Consider the following 14,697-nt stretch of genomic DNA (forward strand, 5'->3'; position numbering starts at 1 on the left):
TGGCACCCTCTGCGTACACACGATGCTATAACAACAGGATTGGGGGAACCTTTGGCCTGCCACATGCTTTTGCTGGACTGCAACTCCCATCAGCCCTAGCTACCAGGGCCAATGATCTGGGGTGATGGGAGTTGTAGTCCAGGCAAACTGGAAAAGCGCCTGTCCGTCCTTAGCTGTGAAACCTCGCCGCCAATGTAACATTTGCTCTGCTATTTCAGGGAGCAAAAGGAGCACCCGCGAGTGGCGCGCTCTGCCCGAGGCGCGCGCTAGGACGCAGCGCCCGGATCGAGGCACCTGCTGCCTGAGGCTAGTCCCTTCATCCTTCCCTTCCCTTGCCTTCCCTTCCCTTCCCCTGCTCAGCCAGCCAGGGACTCTCGGAAGACCGGCTGGGCCTTTCCCCGCCCCGCTTCCTCCGCAAGCCCTTCCTCTTCCCCTCCGACGGGTTGTTTGGCTTCCTGTCCCCCGTTCCTGGGCGCTGGAGCTGCCGACGGCCCACGGGGGACTGACAGGTAAGCCGAGGGGCTCGCCCTGCAGGAGGCCTTTGAACCCGCGGCCGGAGTGAACGATCACCCCTCGCTTGCTGCTCCGGAGAAGGGCTGAGCCTCGAGGCGCGGCTTCGGATAGAGCCCTCGCTCCAAATGGGGACGCGCGAGAACAGGGCGCTTCGGAGAGAGCGCAGTGCCAGAAGTCGAAACCACATCTGGGATGACGTGCAGGTCTCCCAAGTTCCAGCAGCCTTGCGTGGTACAGCGGGTTGTATGTGTATACTGCATATAAAGCCTTTTGCTGTACCCTATTAAGTTGCCAGTCAGTTTTATGAGATTCCACCCCAAATATCTGGCGTGCACACAGGGTGAAATGCACACTTTTTCAAGCACCTGATACATGAGGATTTGCAGAGGACCTAATGCGCTGATAGAAAGCAGAAGTGTTGACATTCACCAGTTGCTGCGATGTATTATGCTCATTTGAATGAGTCTCTCTTTAATGTCCCAATGGATGTTGTTGGATTCCAACCATGGGACTTGCAGTCCAGCCACGTTCTGAGGCCCACAGCAAGTTCGCCACCACTCCACTAAAGCAAAGTTACAGAGCAAACATCACATTGCAATGCATTTTTATAAGAATTGTATGATGCACTGTTTCATGAAGTCCTTTCTTGTGTTTCCCTAAACAGCTTGCTTCACTGGATGACTCCAGAGCAGGAACTGTAAATTGCATCTTTTCATCCTCTCCAGTTGATTTTTCCACTTTATAAATCTCCTGTTTTCTTTCTTTCCCACTCTCCATTGCCAAGCAATACCATGGCAGATTTGATAGAAACAAGCACGCATAATATTGGTCAATAAAGCACCACACATAGGCAGCATGAAAAACTTTGATTTATGACCACAACCATCCTCCCTTCAGTGGAAAATATCTGACAAAATGCAGGTGTGTGGATAGTTGGAAATGTGCAAATTTGCAAAAAAATGAAAATGATAAAAATACTGGTTTGTATCCAATGTAGGGCCTTCTTAGAGAAGACTCATTAAAATGAATGGGCATGACTTAACTGGGGTCCATTTGTTTCAGTAGGCCTCTGATTTGGGCCCACTTGTTTGCAAGGCAAATGTTTCATACATAGATATTCTGAAAGGGTTGTGTGCATTTGTAGCCCTTGCAGTCTCTACAGAGCAAAATTTCCTCCCAACACATTATGCTCTGGCATTGTCATGAGGGGTGCAAGATTCTTACACACGCATGCATACATATGCACACATACACATGTATGAAATCCACCGTTCATGCTTTTGCAAACAAAAATTCCACATTATTTGTCCAAAATCTTAAGCAAGTATGTTTATGCAACCTAATTACAGAGCAATCCTAGGCATGTCTGCTCAGAAGGAAACCCCACTGAGTTCAATCAGGCTTACTCTGAGGTGAGTAGGAATAGGATTGCACCCCTAGGCTGTAAAACACTTGCCATGAAGAATGTCCCAGCTGAACTCAATGGGATGCACCTCCAATACATGCAAAGGGTTATATATTTATTAAGGCAGGGGTCAGAAAACTTTTTAAGCAGGGGGCCGGTTCACTGTCCCTTAGACCTTGTGACAGGCCAGACTGCAGGCGCGCGCGCACTCTCTCTCTCGTTACTACAGGATCCAACCGATAATAAAGTGTTGTATTAAGGTATCATTCTATTGCCTCCCACAGCAATTCCAAGGGGGTGTGCAATTTAAAAATAAATCCTGTCATACATTAATTAGAATGCAATGCAATACATCTGAAAACAGGCAGGAATTTTAAAAAATAAATCCTGTCATACATATTATAATGAAGCAGCAGCAAAGGCCTGAGTATGTTGGTATTTCTGGGCACCTTAAAACTTGTATACAATATAGTTTTACAGGTGTTTACATAGGAAAGGATATCTTGATAATTTAAGCAAGCAACTTCAGTGCATTAAAAAAAATATTCTTTTATTTATTTCAAAAGACATATATACCTCAGCTGTAATAAAACCTCAAAGCAGTTTATGAAATTTATTTCACAAGGTTTTCTCATTTTTAAATATTGTTTTTAGGTTTCTGAGCATCCCCCACACCCCCATGTATCCAGAATGGCTGCCTTGTGCCTAAAGAAACTATTGGATCAGGCCAGAAGGAAGGAAGTGAATCACATCACCAAGTATTTCGCCAGTTTCTTGGTGCAACCAGTAAAAAGGACTACAGCCTCGGAAACTTGGATAAAGAGGGATTCTCAAAAAGGACCTCTGCCTGTCCCTACACGAGCATTCTGTACTCATGAAGATGCCAAGGGGAACCTAAAAGCAAAGCAAAGAACCACCAGTTTCAAAAATACAATTGAAAGCGTTGGGAGGAAAATCCCCCACCGGATTATTCAGCTGATTGATGAGAATGGCGAAAACCAGGGAAACATCCACAGGGCAGATGTGATTCGAATCATGGATGAAAGAGCAGTCAAGCTTGTTCTTCTGAAAGAGAAGGCAGACCCTCCAGTGTACAGACTAATGTCTGGGCAGCAGATCCTCGAAGAGCGGCTCAGACTTAGAGATAAGCAGAAAGCTAGCGCTAAAAATGGTATGTATAGCACTTATTCAGTCCATAATTCTAAAAAGCTTTTTAAAAGATGGATTAGGCTCTAGTCCTTTGTTTTTTCGCTGCATATATTTTTTAAGAGCCAGTTTCTAAATGCATATTTATTAGCCTAGTTGGTTATCAAAATAATGGGAAATATGCTGATCTGCATCTGCTCCAGGATTTCATACAGGGATAGCACCATTTTTTAAACGGAGATTGCAGGTTCTCGTATAATACTGCTTTAGTTCACAACTGCAGAAAGTGGAGGGGAGAGAATAAGTAGATGTTCCCAGAACCACTACTAGCTTTGGGGATTTTAATACCCTACATAGTTCTTTATCATAACTACAGCACTGTTGGCAGAAGGCACACTTCTTAAGACTACAAAAAAGAGCTCTCCTTCATTGCCACTTGAGCATACAGTGGTACCTCGGGATGCGAACGGGATCCGTTCCGGAGCCCCGTTCGCACACCAAATGGAACGCAAGACGCGACAGCGTGTCTGCGCGAGTTGCGTTTTGGCGCTTCTGCGCATGACATCATTTTGCCAGTCTGCGCATGTGTGCAGCGAAACCCGGAAGTAACACGCTCTGTTACTTCCGGGTTGCCGCGGAACGCAACCCAAGTTTGCCTAACCTGAAGTGTATTCATCCCGAGGTATGACTGTAGATCCAAATAGCTACATCACACAAAGTCATGCTCTAAAAAGAATAAAAGCATATGCTTTGCCAGCTTATTAGCCATATTAAAACAACAATAACTTGGGAGCAAGGAAGAGCAGTGTATCTTGTTTTATGCAGGGAGAGCAGGACAAACCATTTTCTGTACATTTCTTGCCCTCTTAAGGATATTTGGGCCTCTGTAAATAAGGAGCTACTTCATATACTTCTGCCATGTGAAATTCATGCTGCGATCCCCCCCTCCAAAAAAACCCCATACATAATTAAATCTGAGCTAGTTTGGAACACAGCTGCTTTAAAACAAATCTTAACAATCTCTTTGCTTATCGTGTCAACAGGCCCCATTCAGCAGAAGGAGCTAACCTTTTCCACAGCAATTGAGCAGCACGATTTAGACACAAAGATAAAACAGATTCAGCAGTGGATTGACAAGAAGCATCATGTCCGGGTTACACTGCAGCAGAAGAGGGGTGGTGATGGAGAGAAAAATATGGTAAGTTACAACCAAAGTTTTCATGGAGGGCCTCTCACAGTCAAGCTGGCCAGTATTGCAAACTGACCTTTAGTATGACTTACGTTTCTGCCAACACTATTTGGAGCATTTTTTGTTTTTAGATACTTTAAAAAGATTTCAAAAAGCCAGTTCCTTCTTTCTTGCCCATAACCTTGATGAGTGAAGTGCTTTGGGAAACCTGAAACTCTACAGATGTTCTTATGACTCCCAGTAGCCATCGCCCCAGCTAGCTTGGCCAGCCATCATGAATGATGGGAGTTGTAGTCCACAATTAGAAATTTGAAGGCCTTTACATCTCTAGCCACAATGCAGCTGGAGGGCCACAGGTTTCCCATCCCTGCTTTAAAGCATGTCTAACGCCACACATTCCAGCATAAGGAATACAGGCTTCCATTTTAATGTTGGCTAATTCCTGTTGAAATCAGGGTGAAGGTAAACTAATTTTGACCTCTACGAAGAGATCTGGGGTCAGGAGCTGGAGATCCCTGCCTCAGAGCCAGTACAGGGTGCTACTTATCTTTCCCCAGTGCAGTTGCCAATCAAATGAGGAAAATAAGCCTGTGGAGTGAAGTGGCATCTGTCCCAATAGAACTTGCCAGAACGATAATGAGAATATCGTAATGGGGGATGGGCAAGTCTCCAACCCCAATCAAGGTGCTCACCAGTGCACTAAATTAACACACAAGATGGAGGAGGCTGTGCTTCATCAGGCATTTCTAACTGACCCAAGTCAGAATCTGTAAAATGATTGAATTTCTGCTCGCCACCAACAGCATTCATTGCACATTAATTTTGTAGACGTTCCTAAAGTAACAGCCTATATCTGGTTTTTTTACACTTCAGTCAAGTCCTTTCACTAAACCTTTTTTTTTTAAGGCTCAAGTAATACATTCATAATGCCAGTACATCTTTTCCTTTTCAGCTGGCCTTCTTTGGTCAGATTTTGGATACGATGCCTGGGAAAGCGACTTACCTCTCTGAGCCCCGCACTGTCAAAGAAGGAAGGAGCACGTGTGTATTGAGGCATATGTCAAACAAAGAAATCCAGGAATACAAAAGAACGGAAAAGAACAAAGGAGATGAGAAGGAGAAGAGAAAGGACAGCACTGAATCAGAAACCCTCAAGCAGTGATTTAATATTTTTTTTATAAAAAAAAAATTAAAATTGAATGTCTCTCCAGTTTTCTTTACAGACTCCATAGACTTGCCAGTAACGGCTACTTCATAAAGCCATTTCAACTTCATATGCATGAATATATTGTCCACGTTCATCTGATACTCTAGCCAAGGGACAGTGTTTCCACAGTAGGCAACGTGGCGCTCGCTTCAGGTGTGATCAGAGTCTCATCTACAGAGGAAACATTTCTTCGACATGCTTTAGGTGGGATGAATCCACTCAGACGTGAGGCCAAACTCCGCTTAGGACGTGGCTTTTTAATCTTTGAAAGGAAACACATAGATTTGTGGTTCACAGAGCAGGATAAACATATAAACAATAAAGCTTTAAAAAAAAGTACGTATACGTTTTGTGGTCAGCAATCTTGGCAGCTAACCAGTGGGAAATGATGGTAAAGTGTTGTTGTCCGCTCTTGTCTGTTTTCCTAAGTGGCGAGAAGTTTCAGGGTTTGGTTTCCATTTGCAGAAAACAGGCCCAGATCCAGAGATAAGTTCCCCCTGACTTCCCTGATGAGTTTCCTGGGGCCTGGGGACTTTATTGAATAGGATTGGCGCTGGGGGTGAGGAAATCCCTGAAATTTTGGTGGAGGCCCTTTTCCCAAGTGGAAATCTTACTCATGGAAGTTTCCTCTGCCCAGTTTTCAGGGATCCCCTCAACCTTTGCCCCATATTCCCTTCAATAAGTTTCTCCCTCTCTTTGGGAGATTTTTCAGGACGGGGTGGGGTCGGGAGAACATGTTTCTGTCAGCCTCTTTTATAGCTGGCTTATTTCTGGATCCAACTTAACAGTATTTTTGTGATATTTGCTCTGATATTTAAATGCAGAAGTAGGTGTAAGCAGGAGGCGGCAAAGATCAGGCACTCCTACAAGCCAGTAGGTTCAATACAAAACATCAGATCAACCCTGCACCTCCAAGGTCCTTCAAGTCAATGTAGATATGCACCCCAGCCCCCGCCCTGTGCATATAGGTCACCTTCACAAAGAAGATGGATATTTCATTTAAAGTTATCACCTAATCATCAGCTCCCATTTGCCAACCACTATGCGCTATTACCTTGCCAACAAAGGTTCGTATAGTTAAAGCTATGGTTTTCCCAGTAGTGATGTATGGAAGTGAGAGCTGGACCATAAAGAAGGCTGATCGCTGAAGAATGGATGCTTTTGAATTCTGGTGCTGGAGGAGACTTGAGAGTCCCATGGACTGCAAGAACATCAAACCTATCCATTCTGAAGGAAATCAGCCCTGAGTGCTCACTGGAAGGACAGATCGTGAAGCTGAGGCTCCAATACTTTGGCCACCTCATGAGAAGAGAAGACTCCCTGGAAAAGACCCTGATGTTGGGAAAGATGGAGGGCACAAGGAGAAGGGGACAACAGAGGGCGAGGTTGTTGGACAGTGTTCTTGAAGCTAGCAGCATGAGTTTGACCAAACTGCGGGAGGCAGTGGAAGACAGAAGTGCCTGGCGTGCTCTGGTCCATGGGGTCACAAAGTCGGACACGACTAAACAACAACAAGCTATTAGCAGCACACAAAGAAATGGCTAATAGCAAAGTTCAAGAAACTAGTTCCATCATGTAGACCAGAGCTTCCCAAACTTAGGTCACCCGCTCCCCCCCCTTTTGGACTACAACTCCCAATATCCCTAGCTTACAGGACCAGTGGTCAAGGATGATGGGAATTGTAGTCCAAAAACTACAGTCCAAAGACCCAGGTTTGGTAAACACTGATGTAGACCCCCGTGTTCAGATTACCCCATTCAATAATAAACCTGTCACATCCTCCACTCAGGCCCTGCAATTCAAAGCGAGTTCACACTCCTAAAACTGCATGGGGAGAGCAAACTGAAACCTCTGACTTACTTTTGAATTCAACTTTCTCTTGTCAGGGTCATGTACAACACCATGCCTTACAAGACTTTGCTGCAAAGAACAAAAATTAAAAGTTTATACATAGGCGACCAAGAGAGGAGGAAGAAAAATGTGCACATTAAAGTTAACTTGAGAACGCCTACTTTCATGGCAAAGACTCTCCCACAGCCAGGGTGGTCGCAAGTGAACGATCTTCTTGCCTCATGAAATGAGACAATGTGGCTTTGAAGATTGAACAGGGTTGTGTACGTTCTGCCACAGCCCTCCCTTGGGCATTTAAGCACCTCTCTCTCGGCAGCGTGGATCTTCTGGTGGCACTTGAGGTAATCTTTGCGGCGGAATATTTTGCCACACACGCTGCAGGTTATCGGTTCTGGAGATGAAAGAGAAAATGAAATGGGTGCGGGGGGGGCGGGACCCATTGTAAAACCTGAAATAAAAGAATTTCTAAACAGGATTTAAACAGTGACACCTCTTGTTTTTTCAAAGACGAGGAACAATTTACGTGCGTACTATTTTCAGCAGCAGAATATCAGAGTATCACCTGCACTGGTACAATCCAGCAAGCACTCACAGCCTTCTGCTACAGCAGGCGTGGGGAACCAGTTCCATCTAGCAGGCCAGATGGAAAAGTGGTCAAACTTCTGCAGGCTATGTTTGTTGGGTGGCTGCATCTCCCCATCAATCACCTGATATATCATATGACCTAAGCTGAACCCAATTCCACTGGAAAGCAGCAAGGCTTGCACTCATTGCTGAATTTAAATGACACCAAATGCAAGCCTCCCCACAAAAGGGCAGATGCAGCTGACATTGTATGACAGGTTGGAGTGATCTTTGCCCCCTGCTGAAGCTGCCAAACTACAACTCACATCAACCCCAGCAAGCATGGCCAAAGATGATGGGAGTTGTATTTCAGCAACATCCGGTAGGCCAACGATTCCCCATGTCTGTCACATGTCAGGTAACTGGCAGATGGGTGTAGTTGGCAAAAAACAACTGTGCAGGCTGAATTGGACCACCTGGCAGGTCTGACCTGTAAGGAAAAGGTTCCCCATCGCTGTTCAACTACTTTCTACTCACATCCATCAGCTGTACACACATACTCCTTGCACCCTACATATGAGATACTGTAGCAGAGTGGCCAAAAGTCCAGAACTGTGGACCAAGTAGTTCCTAGTTCTAATCTTATCATTGCAATGAACACACTTGGTGGCTTTGAACAAGCTACAATCCCCCAAGTCTCAAATCCCCCATCTGTGAAAAGGAATAATATTGACCTGCATTAGGGTTATTATAATGACTGTCAAGAGTATACATGACAGGCTTTTAACCCACTGAAGAGAGTTATGCAATTGGTGTTTGTGTATAGATATACAATTATAGCCATGCTTACAAATGCACATCTGAAACTAGTTGCATGCACAGCATATTGTATTGCTATAAAGCAAACAAAGTCAAGAAAGGATTATTAGTAAAAGAAATGATTGCTATTTTTGAAAAAAAGAATACGTAATGGGTTTCCAACGTTAGAAATTGTTCAAGCTGAATCAATGTGTAAAAGTTCTGATAGTACTTACCAACATGACTTTGTCTCATATGTTTCAGAAGCTCTGACCAGGTTTTCCCGACATATGAACAGCCATCCTTTTTGCATGCATAGCCTATTAAGAAAAACAGTTTAAACAGCCTTTTATATATATATAAAAGTAAATAAATGCAAAGCCACATGCTGTAGGGCATGGATGGGGAGCTTGCAGCTTCCCAACTCCCATCAGCCCCAGCCAATGGGCAGAGACAGACTGTCATATTTACAAACTACACTCTCGTATGTATCACAAGGCAGCATACAAGATAAAGAGCACAGTATTAAGTAAAAACATTAACCATTTCAAACACAACAGTAAAAGGTTTTTGGCAAAGCACCTCAAGTTTGAAAGGCCTGTCTGAATAACTCAGTCTTTAGGAAATCATCTAAAACCAGCAGAAATGACGACTCCTGCTAAAGCTCAACTAGCAAGGAGTTCCACAGGACAAGGCCTGCCACACTACAGCCTCAGCCCGTGGTAAAAGCCAGCTGAACCTCAGAGGAATGTGGGACCAATGAAAAGTGCCCTATCAGAAGATCTCAGTGGTCGAGACTGAACAGAAGAAGTAAGGCAGTCCTTAATAGGATGGTGAGAGCTGTCATCCACAGCTGGAGAGCCACAGGTTATCTTTTCCCTCCTGTAGGGCATCTCTTACCACGCTCTGCCTAGATCTTGCTGTCCAAGGAGAGAGTAAACAAATTACCTCAATTTGAAGCTGAGTTTCTGGTACAGTAAGGGCTAGCCCCACTGCTCTTAACAGTGACTTGTATAGTATTCCTCAATGAAATGTTAACCCAGCATGGCATCAATGGGGAAGAGGCTTTTTACAAACCACCTTTAAGAGGAGCATCATCCCCAAAGTCAGCCCTATTGTAGGCTCAAAAAAGACTTTTTGCACACTCCTGCCCTACATATCATTTGCTATTGAAATGACACACATGAAATGCACTGTGACGGATGTCAATCTGATTTAAAACCAGCAGACCTGCTTCCATAACTTCCAGTTTTGAGCCTTATATTTGAAGGCAACCCATTAAAGCAACAACAGCGCTGGGTTTTACACAGCCGAAGCAAGAGGAATAATTTACCTTCGTGAATCTTCTCATGACGCTTCAGATGGGCACGCATGGAAAAGCGCATTTCGCATCCTTCGTGGCTGCATCTACATGACAAAAACAAAACACACAACACTCAAAACAAGAAATAAAAATCCCAGTTCATAAACAGTGTAAGTGAAGGTGGACTTTTCCTTTACTTCCATCCCTCACCCACCCCAAATTAACATGATGCTCCAAGGAAGAAGAGTTCTCAAGTTGGAAGCGCAATGTGTCACATTTTTAGGTTACATCTTCCACTTTCAAGTCCTGAATGGCAGCTAACCGATCATGACGGTTTCTGTTTTATTTTCACAGTACCAGCATATATGATGCTTAACAGAGCTGCGTAAGGAGAGGGCCTTGTTGGAGATGGCATCCTATTTTGTGCCCAGTGAATACCTTTTTATTCTCCCAGGGCTTTTAATTTTAGCCTTTAATTTTGGTCTTCAGGCTCTGTTAAATAAAAACATCATCTTCCTCAGGGCATCCATTTAAAATTCCTGCCTACAAGCACCCTGAAAACCTCCCTACTTATTTTCATTAAAAAACAGGAATATTCACCTACTTGAACGGCGGTTCACCAGTGTGTTCAGACTGATGAATTTTCAACTGCTGGTGTTTTTTAAAGGATTTCCCACATCCTTCAAAGTCACACTGTTTGGAAAAATCAATACAGTTACTGTTAGAGGCAGGCTAACGTAAAGTACTAGCATATGCTCAATTTTACATCATGCCATAAAGCTCACCATGGCAAAGCTGAGGAAAGGACCCAGGATTTTTGGGGTTTAATGTAATCACTTGATCCAGTAATACACACTAGTATCTTACCTGCACACAGCATGCAGCAAAGCTTTGGTTAGAGTCCTCAGCACGGACTGGGCTCCCACTGCTAGCTGCAAGCAAATAGCACCGTGCAAGCAAACAGGGTATGTCCCCCCCCGCCATATCTGTCAATGGGTAAAAGCTGACCATGTGTATACAGATAATTGTACTGCTTAATCACAGCCTAGATGCACAGGCTAAGCTCTAACATTGGTAAAAGAGTTAATAAGTCAAGCACATTTAATGAATTATTTTCTAACACTGAGCAAAGGATTATTTATCATTATTCATTTATATACCTATTAGAAGCCTATTTGGGCAAATAAAGAAGGCCACTTACTATGTATTCCTTACAATGCTGTAAATGTTTGCGACCAATGTGTTTGTTCAAGTTTGATTTTGTTGTAAATCTCTCGTTGCAGCCCTCCACCTTGCACCTACAAATACACAAGTGTATGTTCTCTATAAAGAATATGAAAGAATACAAGCAGGTGCAAATGGCCTTTCCAGATGTCAGCTAATTAAAGAAACCTTAGTCAAATCATTGAACTGGCCAAATTAACTGGTTAAAGGTGTATACATTGGCTAATGAATAAAACAATAATTGTTAAGAGGGTAAAAGGGAATACTTTATTGGTTCTCAGGGGCTGCGGGCATACGTTGCAACACGCACTTCAGATCTTAGAAGAATCATTCCTTCTTGCATGAGAAAGGAGGAAGATCTCCTAAGATGATGCACCACACATTTCTTTATGAATGAATCTTAAAAATAAACCAGTGCACCTTTTTAGTCAGTACAGGGTTCCCCCCCAATTGTTTTTCTCTAATAAATATATTAGTTAAAATAAGTTTGTTATGAATAATCTCAGTAAAAAGAAACACCACACACAGAGGAAGGGGGGAATAACATAATATATCACAGTGGTGGGTAAACTGTTCCCACCTCTGGAAAGAGTCATATGCCACTCCCCTCTCAAGCTAGTCATTGGGCTGAGAGGAAAAAAATGGGTGCCAGGAAGATGGAAATGGGGATTATCATTAGGCGAAAGAAAAGTGGGTGGCTCAACCTAGGCCTCATCCACATTATACATTTAAAGCACTATACTTCCACTTGAATAGCCATGGCTTCCCACAAAGAATCAGTTTATTAAGGGAGCAGAGTGTTGCTATTCAAAGGTGTATGATGCTACTTTAAATGCATATAGGGTCCTACTCTCTAGCCCCTGCTGGCTTTGGCTCTGCCCACAACCAGTATGCTAGGGAAAGGCTGTAGCTCAGTGATAGAGCATCTGCTTTGCATGCAGAAGGGCTCAGGTTCCATATCTGGCATCTCTAAGTACACCTGGCAGAGAACCCTTCCTGAAATCCTGAACAGCCATTGCAAGTCACTATAGACGATACTGAGCTGGCTGGATCAAAGGCCTGACTCAGTATAATGCAGCGTTCTGTGAAGCCCCTGACAGATTGCCTTGGAGGGAAATGCAGACCTCAAAAGAGAAAAAGTTGCCCAGCACTGACTTAAAAGCTGAAACTAGTGTTCCCAACTACAATATCCTATGTTCCAGAACCATACTTGTTTTCATTTCATATCCTCCACCCACAAGGCTGGAGTTTTTCATTTAGCCAAACCTCAACAAAATATGTTAATCTTATTAGTTACACAAACATACAACTGCCAGCTTCACCCAATCCTATTCCTGTGGCAGCAAACCTGCAAACTGCAGATCTTAACATCTGTTGGGATTTTTGTTGTTCTAACAATTCCAGCACCTTCCCCACCCACAGCCATAGTATACTTACACAAATTGCTTTTCTCCAGTGTGCGTAAGAAAATGGCGCTTAAGATGGTACAGTCTAGTGAAGCCTTTACCACAGCCTTCATAATCGCAAACGAAAGGCAGCTGATAAGGAGAAAGACAGCTGATTTTATATCACAAATTTATTTGCTTTACTCATCATCTTACACATCCTACCAATTTCCCAAAACAGTTGCTCTTGGACACCAAATACCATATTTAGCTGATGGGGGATTTCTTTTTAAAAGAAACACTGGAAGTTTCCAGAGATTTTCTCCATGCAAATTACATAGGACAATTTTCTGATGATCAAATGTAGCATGTCTATTTGACTTACATTTGACAAGGTTTTAAAAAATTACACCATGTTAACTTTTTGTCCAATACACCACAAGTATTTGACCTACTGCTTCCCGTTACAGAAACTCCCCCAGTCACTGTCTAGGACCAGTTTCACCCCTTTAGTAGTTAGAAGGTTGGCCAATATTCTTGAGAGATTTTCATTTGCATTTACTCAGGAGTAAACCCCCTTTCATAGTTTAACTTTTCTCAATACTTAATTGTTTTCTTAATGGTTGTGTCTTCTATGTTTTAGTGGTTATTTTGTTTTTTTATCTATAAGCCTCTTTGAGCCCCTTCAGGGAAAAAGGAAACGTATAAATACATACATATATATATGTACACACACATATACATATACATATATGTATGTATGTATACATATATATTAATATACTGTGTGTGTGTGTGTATATATATATATATATATATGTATATACACATACACACACACACAGTATATTAATGATAATCTCTCGTGAGCGCCGTACACACCACTGCAGGTTTTGACAGCCACTCAAAAAAACCCTCCTGCCCTATCCGGAAACGCATCATCTCTAGAGAGCCCCGCCCCGAACAAGCGCGTCACCCCCGACCGGCCAATGACGGCCCGCTTCCCCTCGATTGGCTATGCGAGGGAGGCCGCGCTCCAATAGCAGACGCCGCGTTCGCGCTCGCGCGCCCCAAGGTTCGATTCCCTCTTGCTGCCCGTCAGCACACCTGGCCCCTCGGTTGGTCTCTTGCGGACACGCTGTCGCCGAATGGCCGCTCCTCTGTACCCCCCCCTTAGTCCCGCCCAACTGACCTCTCCCGTGTGCCGGCACAGGTGCGCGTCAAGCTTCCAGGCCCTGTTGTAAATGGCGTCGCAGTCCGGAAAGGAGCAAATGAAGGCTTTCCTCAGGAGTGCCGGAGGCGGGCGGTGGCGAGAAGCGCTGAGCTTGCGCCTATCGGAGGCGGCGGCATCTTCTTCGACGGCAGACTCCTCTCCGGCCATGCTTGGAGCGGAGGTGCACCACGTGGTAGCGCTGCAGCCCCGCCCCTCCAAGCCTCGCCATCCTTAATTTGTCCCTTCCCGCCCACCGTCTTGCTACGGGGCGGGGCAAGGCGGAGAAAGAGAGCGCGCCGGAGTTTCCCTGAGAAGAGACGGCGGCATCCGCGATTGCGCAATGCGTTCGCCCTCTGGGTGGGCGGAGTCTGTCGAATAAAAAGCACACATCTCGGGTTATTTCCCAAAAATCTTGTATTGCGCATTTATGAAATGTATATACATATCTAATAAATGTGCATTGCATTTGAAGGCAAAGTTACAGGTAGGTAGCCGTGTTGGTCTGCCGTAGTCGAAACAAATCAAAATAAAATATTTTTTTTTAAAATTCCTTCCAGTAGCACCTTAGAGACCAACTAAGTTAGTTATTGGTATGAGCTTTCGTGTGCGCATCTGAAGAAGTGCATGCACACGAAAGCTCATGCCAATAACTAACTTAGTTGGCCTCTAAGGTGCTACTGGAAGGAATTTTTTTAAAAAATATTTTATTTTGATTTGAAGGCAAAGAGAGCGTAAAGGACATGACACGAAAGGAAAAGGGGATGGGAGGGAGGAGTAAACTGGAGCACTTGTTCTGAAATCCAAATTTATTTTAATAGTCGGCTTGAATTTTAAAAGGTTCTGTTATAATAATTTTAAGGTCCTAAATATAAAATAAACATTCATAAACACAAGGCAAA

At 43.9% G+C, this 14,697-nt stretch overlaps 2 protein-coding genes across 2 annotated transcripts; one reads left to right on the forward strand and one right to left on the reverse strand.

The window, feature by feature from the left end:
* The first annotated feature begins 423 nt into the window (after window positions 1–423).
* Window positions 424–5,428, forward strand: MTIF3 (mitochondrial translational initiation factor 3). The gene is made up of 4 exons (XM_083609294.1): window positions 424–509; window positions 2,573–3,089; window positions 4,108–4,262; window positions 5,206–5,428. Exons 2-4 carry the CDS (start codon window positions 2,609–2,611, stop codon window positions 5,413–5,415), a joined length of 846 nt encoding a protein of 281 aa, XP_083465420.1. The 5' UTR covers window positions 424–509; window positions 2,573–2,608; the 3' UTR covers window positions 5,416–5,428.
* Window positions 5,413–14,184, reverse strand: GTF3A (general transcription factor IIIA). The gene is made up of 9 exons (XM_083609239.1): window positions 13,778–14,184; window positions 12,638–12,738; window positions 11,178–11,274; window positions 10,581–10,669; window positions 10,007–10,080; window positions 8,910–8,993; window positions 7,473–7,702; window positions 7,321–7,380; window positions 5,413–5,722 (listed from the first exon to the last, which is right to left on the reverse strand). Exons 1-9 carry the CDS (start codon window positions 13,964–13,966, stop codon window positions 5,564–5,566), a joined length of 1,083 nt encoding a protein of 360 aa, XP_083465365.1. The 5' UTR covers window positions 13,967–14,184; the 3' UTR covers window positions 5,413–5,563.
* Window positions 14,185–14,697: the final 513 nt, after the last annotated feature.

Source organism: Podarcis filfolensis (assembly GCF_964270895.1).
Source record: "Podarcis filfolensis genome assembly, chromosome: 4".
Lineage (NCBI taxonomy): Eukaryota > Metazoa > Chordata > Lepidosauria > Squamata > Lacertidae > Podarcis > Podarcis filfolensis.

Coding starts and splice junctions, on each gene's coding strand:
- MTIF3 (XM_083609294.1), top strand. CDS start 2,609: ATGGCTGCCTTGTGCCTAAAGAAACTATTGGATCAGGCCAGAAGGAAG. Junction 3,090..4,107: donor GAAAGCTAGCGCTAAAAATG/GTATGTATAGCA, acceptor TCGTGTCAACAG/GCCCCATTCAGCAGAAGGAG. Junction 4,263..5,205: donor GTGATGGAGAGAAAAATATG/GTAAGTTACAAC, acceptor TTTCCTTTTCAG/CTGGCCTTCTTTGGTCAGAT.
- GTF3A (XM_083609239.1), bottom strand. CDS start 13,966: ATGGCCGGAGAGGAGTCTGCCGTCGAAGAAGATGCCGCCGCCTCCGAT. Junction 8,994..10,006: donor TCATGAGAAGATTCACGAAG/GTAAATTATTCC, acceptor TTTTCTTAATAG/GCTATGCATGCAAAAAGGAT. Junction 7,703..8,909: donor TATGAGACAAAGTCATGTTG/GTAAGTACTATC, acceptor TTTCATCTCCAG/AACCGATAACCTGCAGCGTG.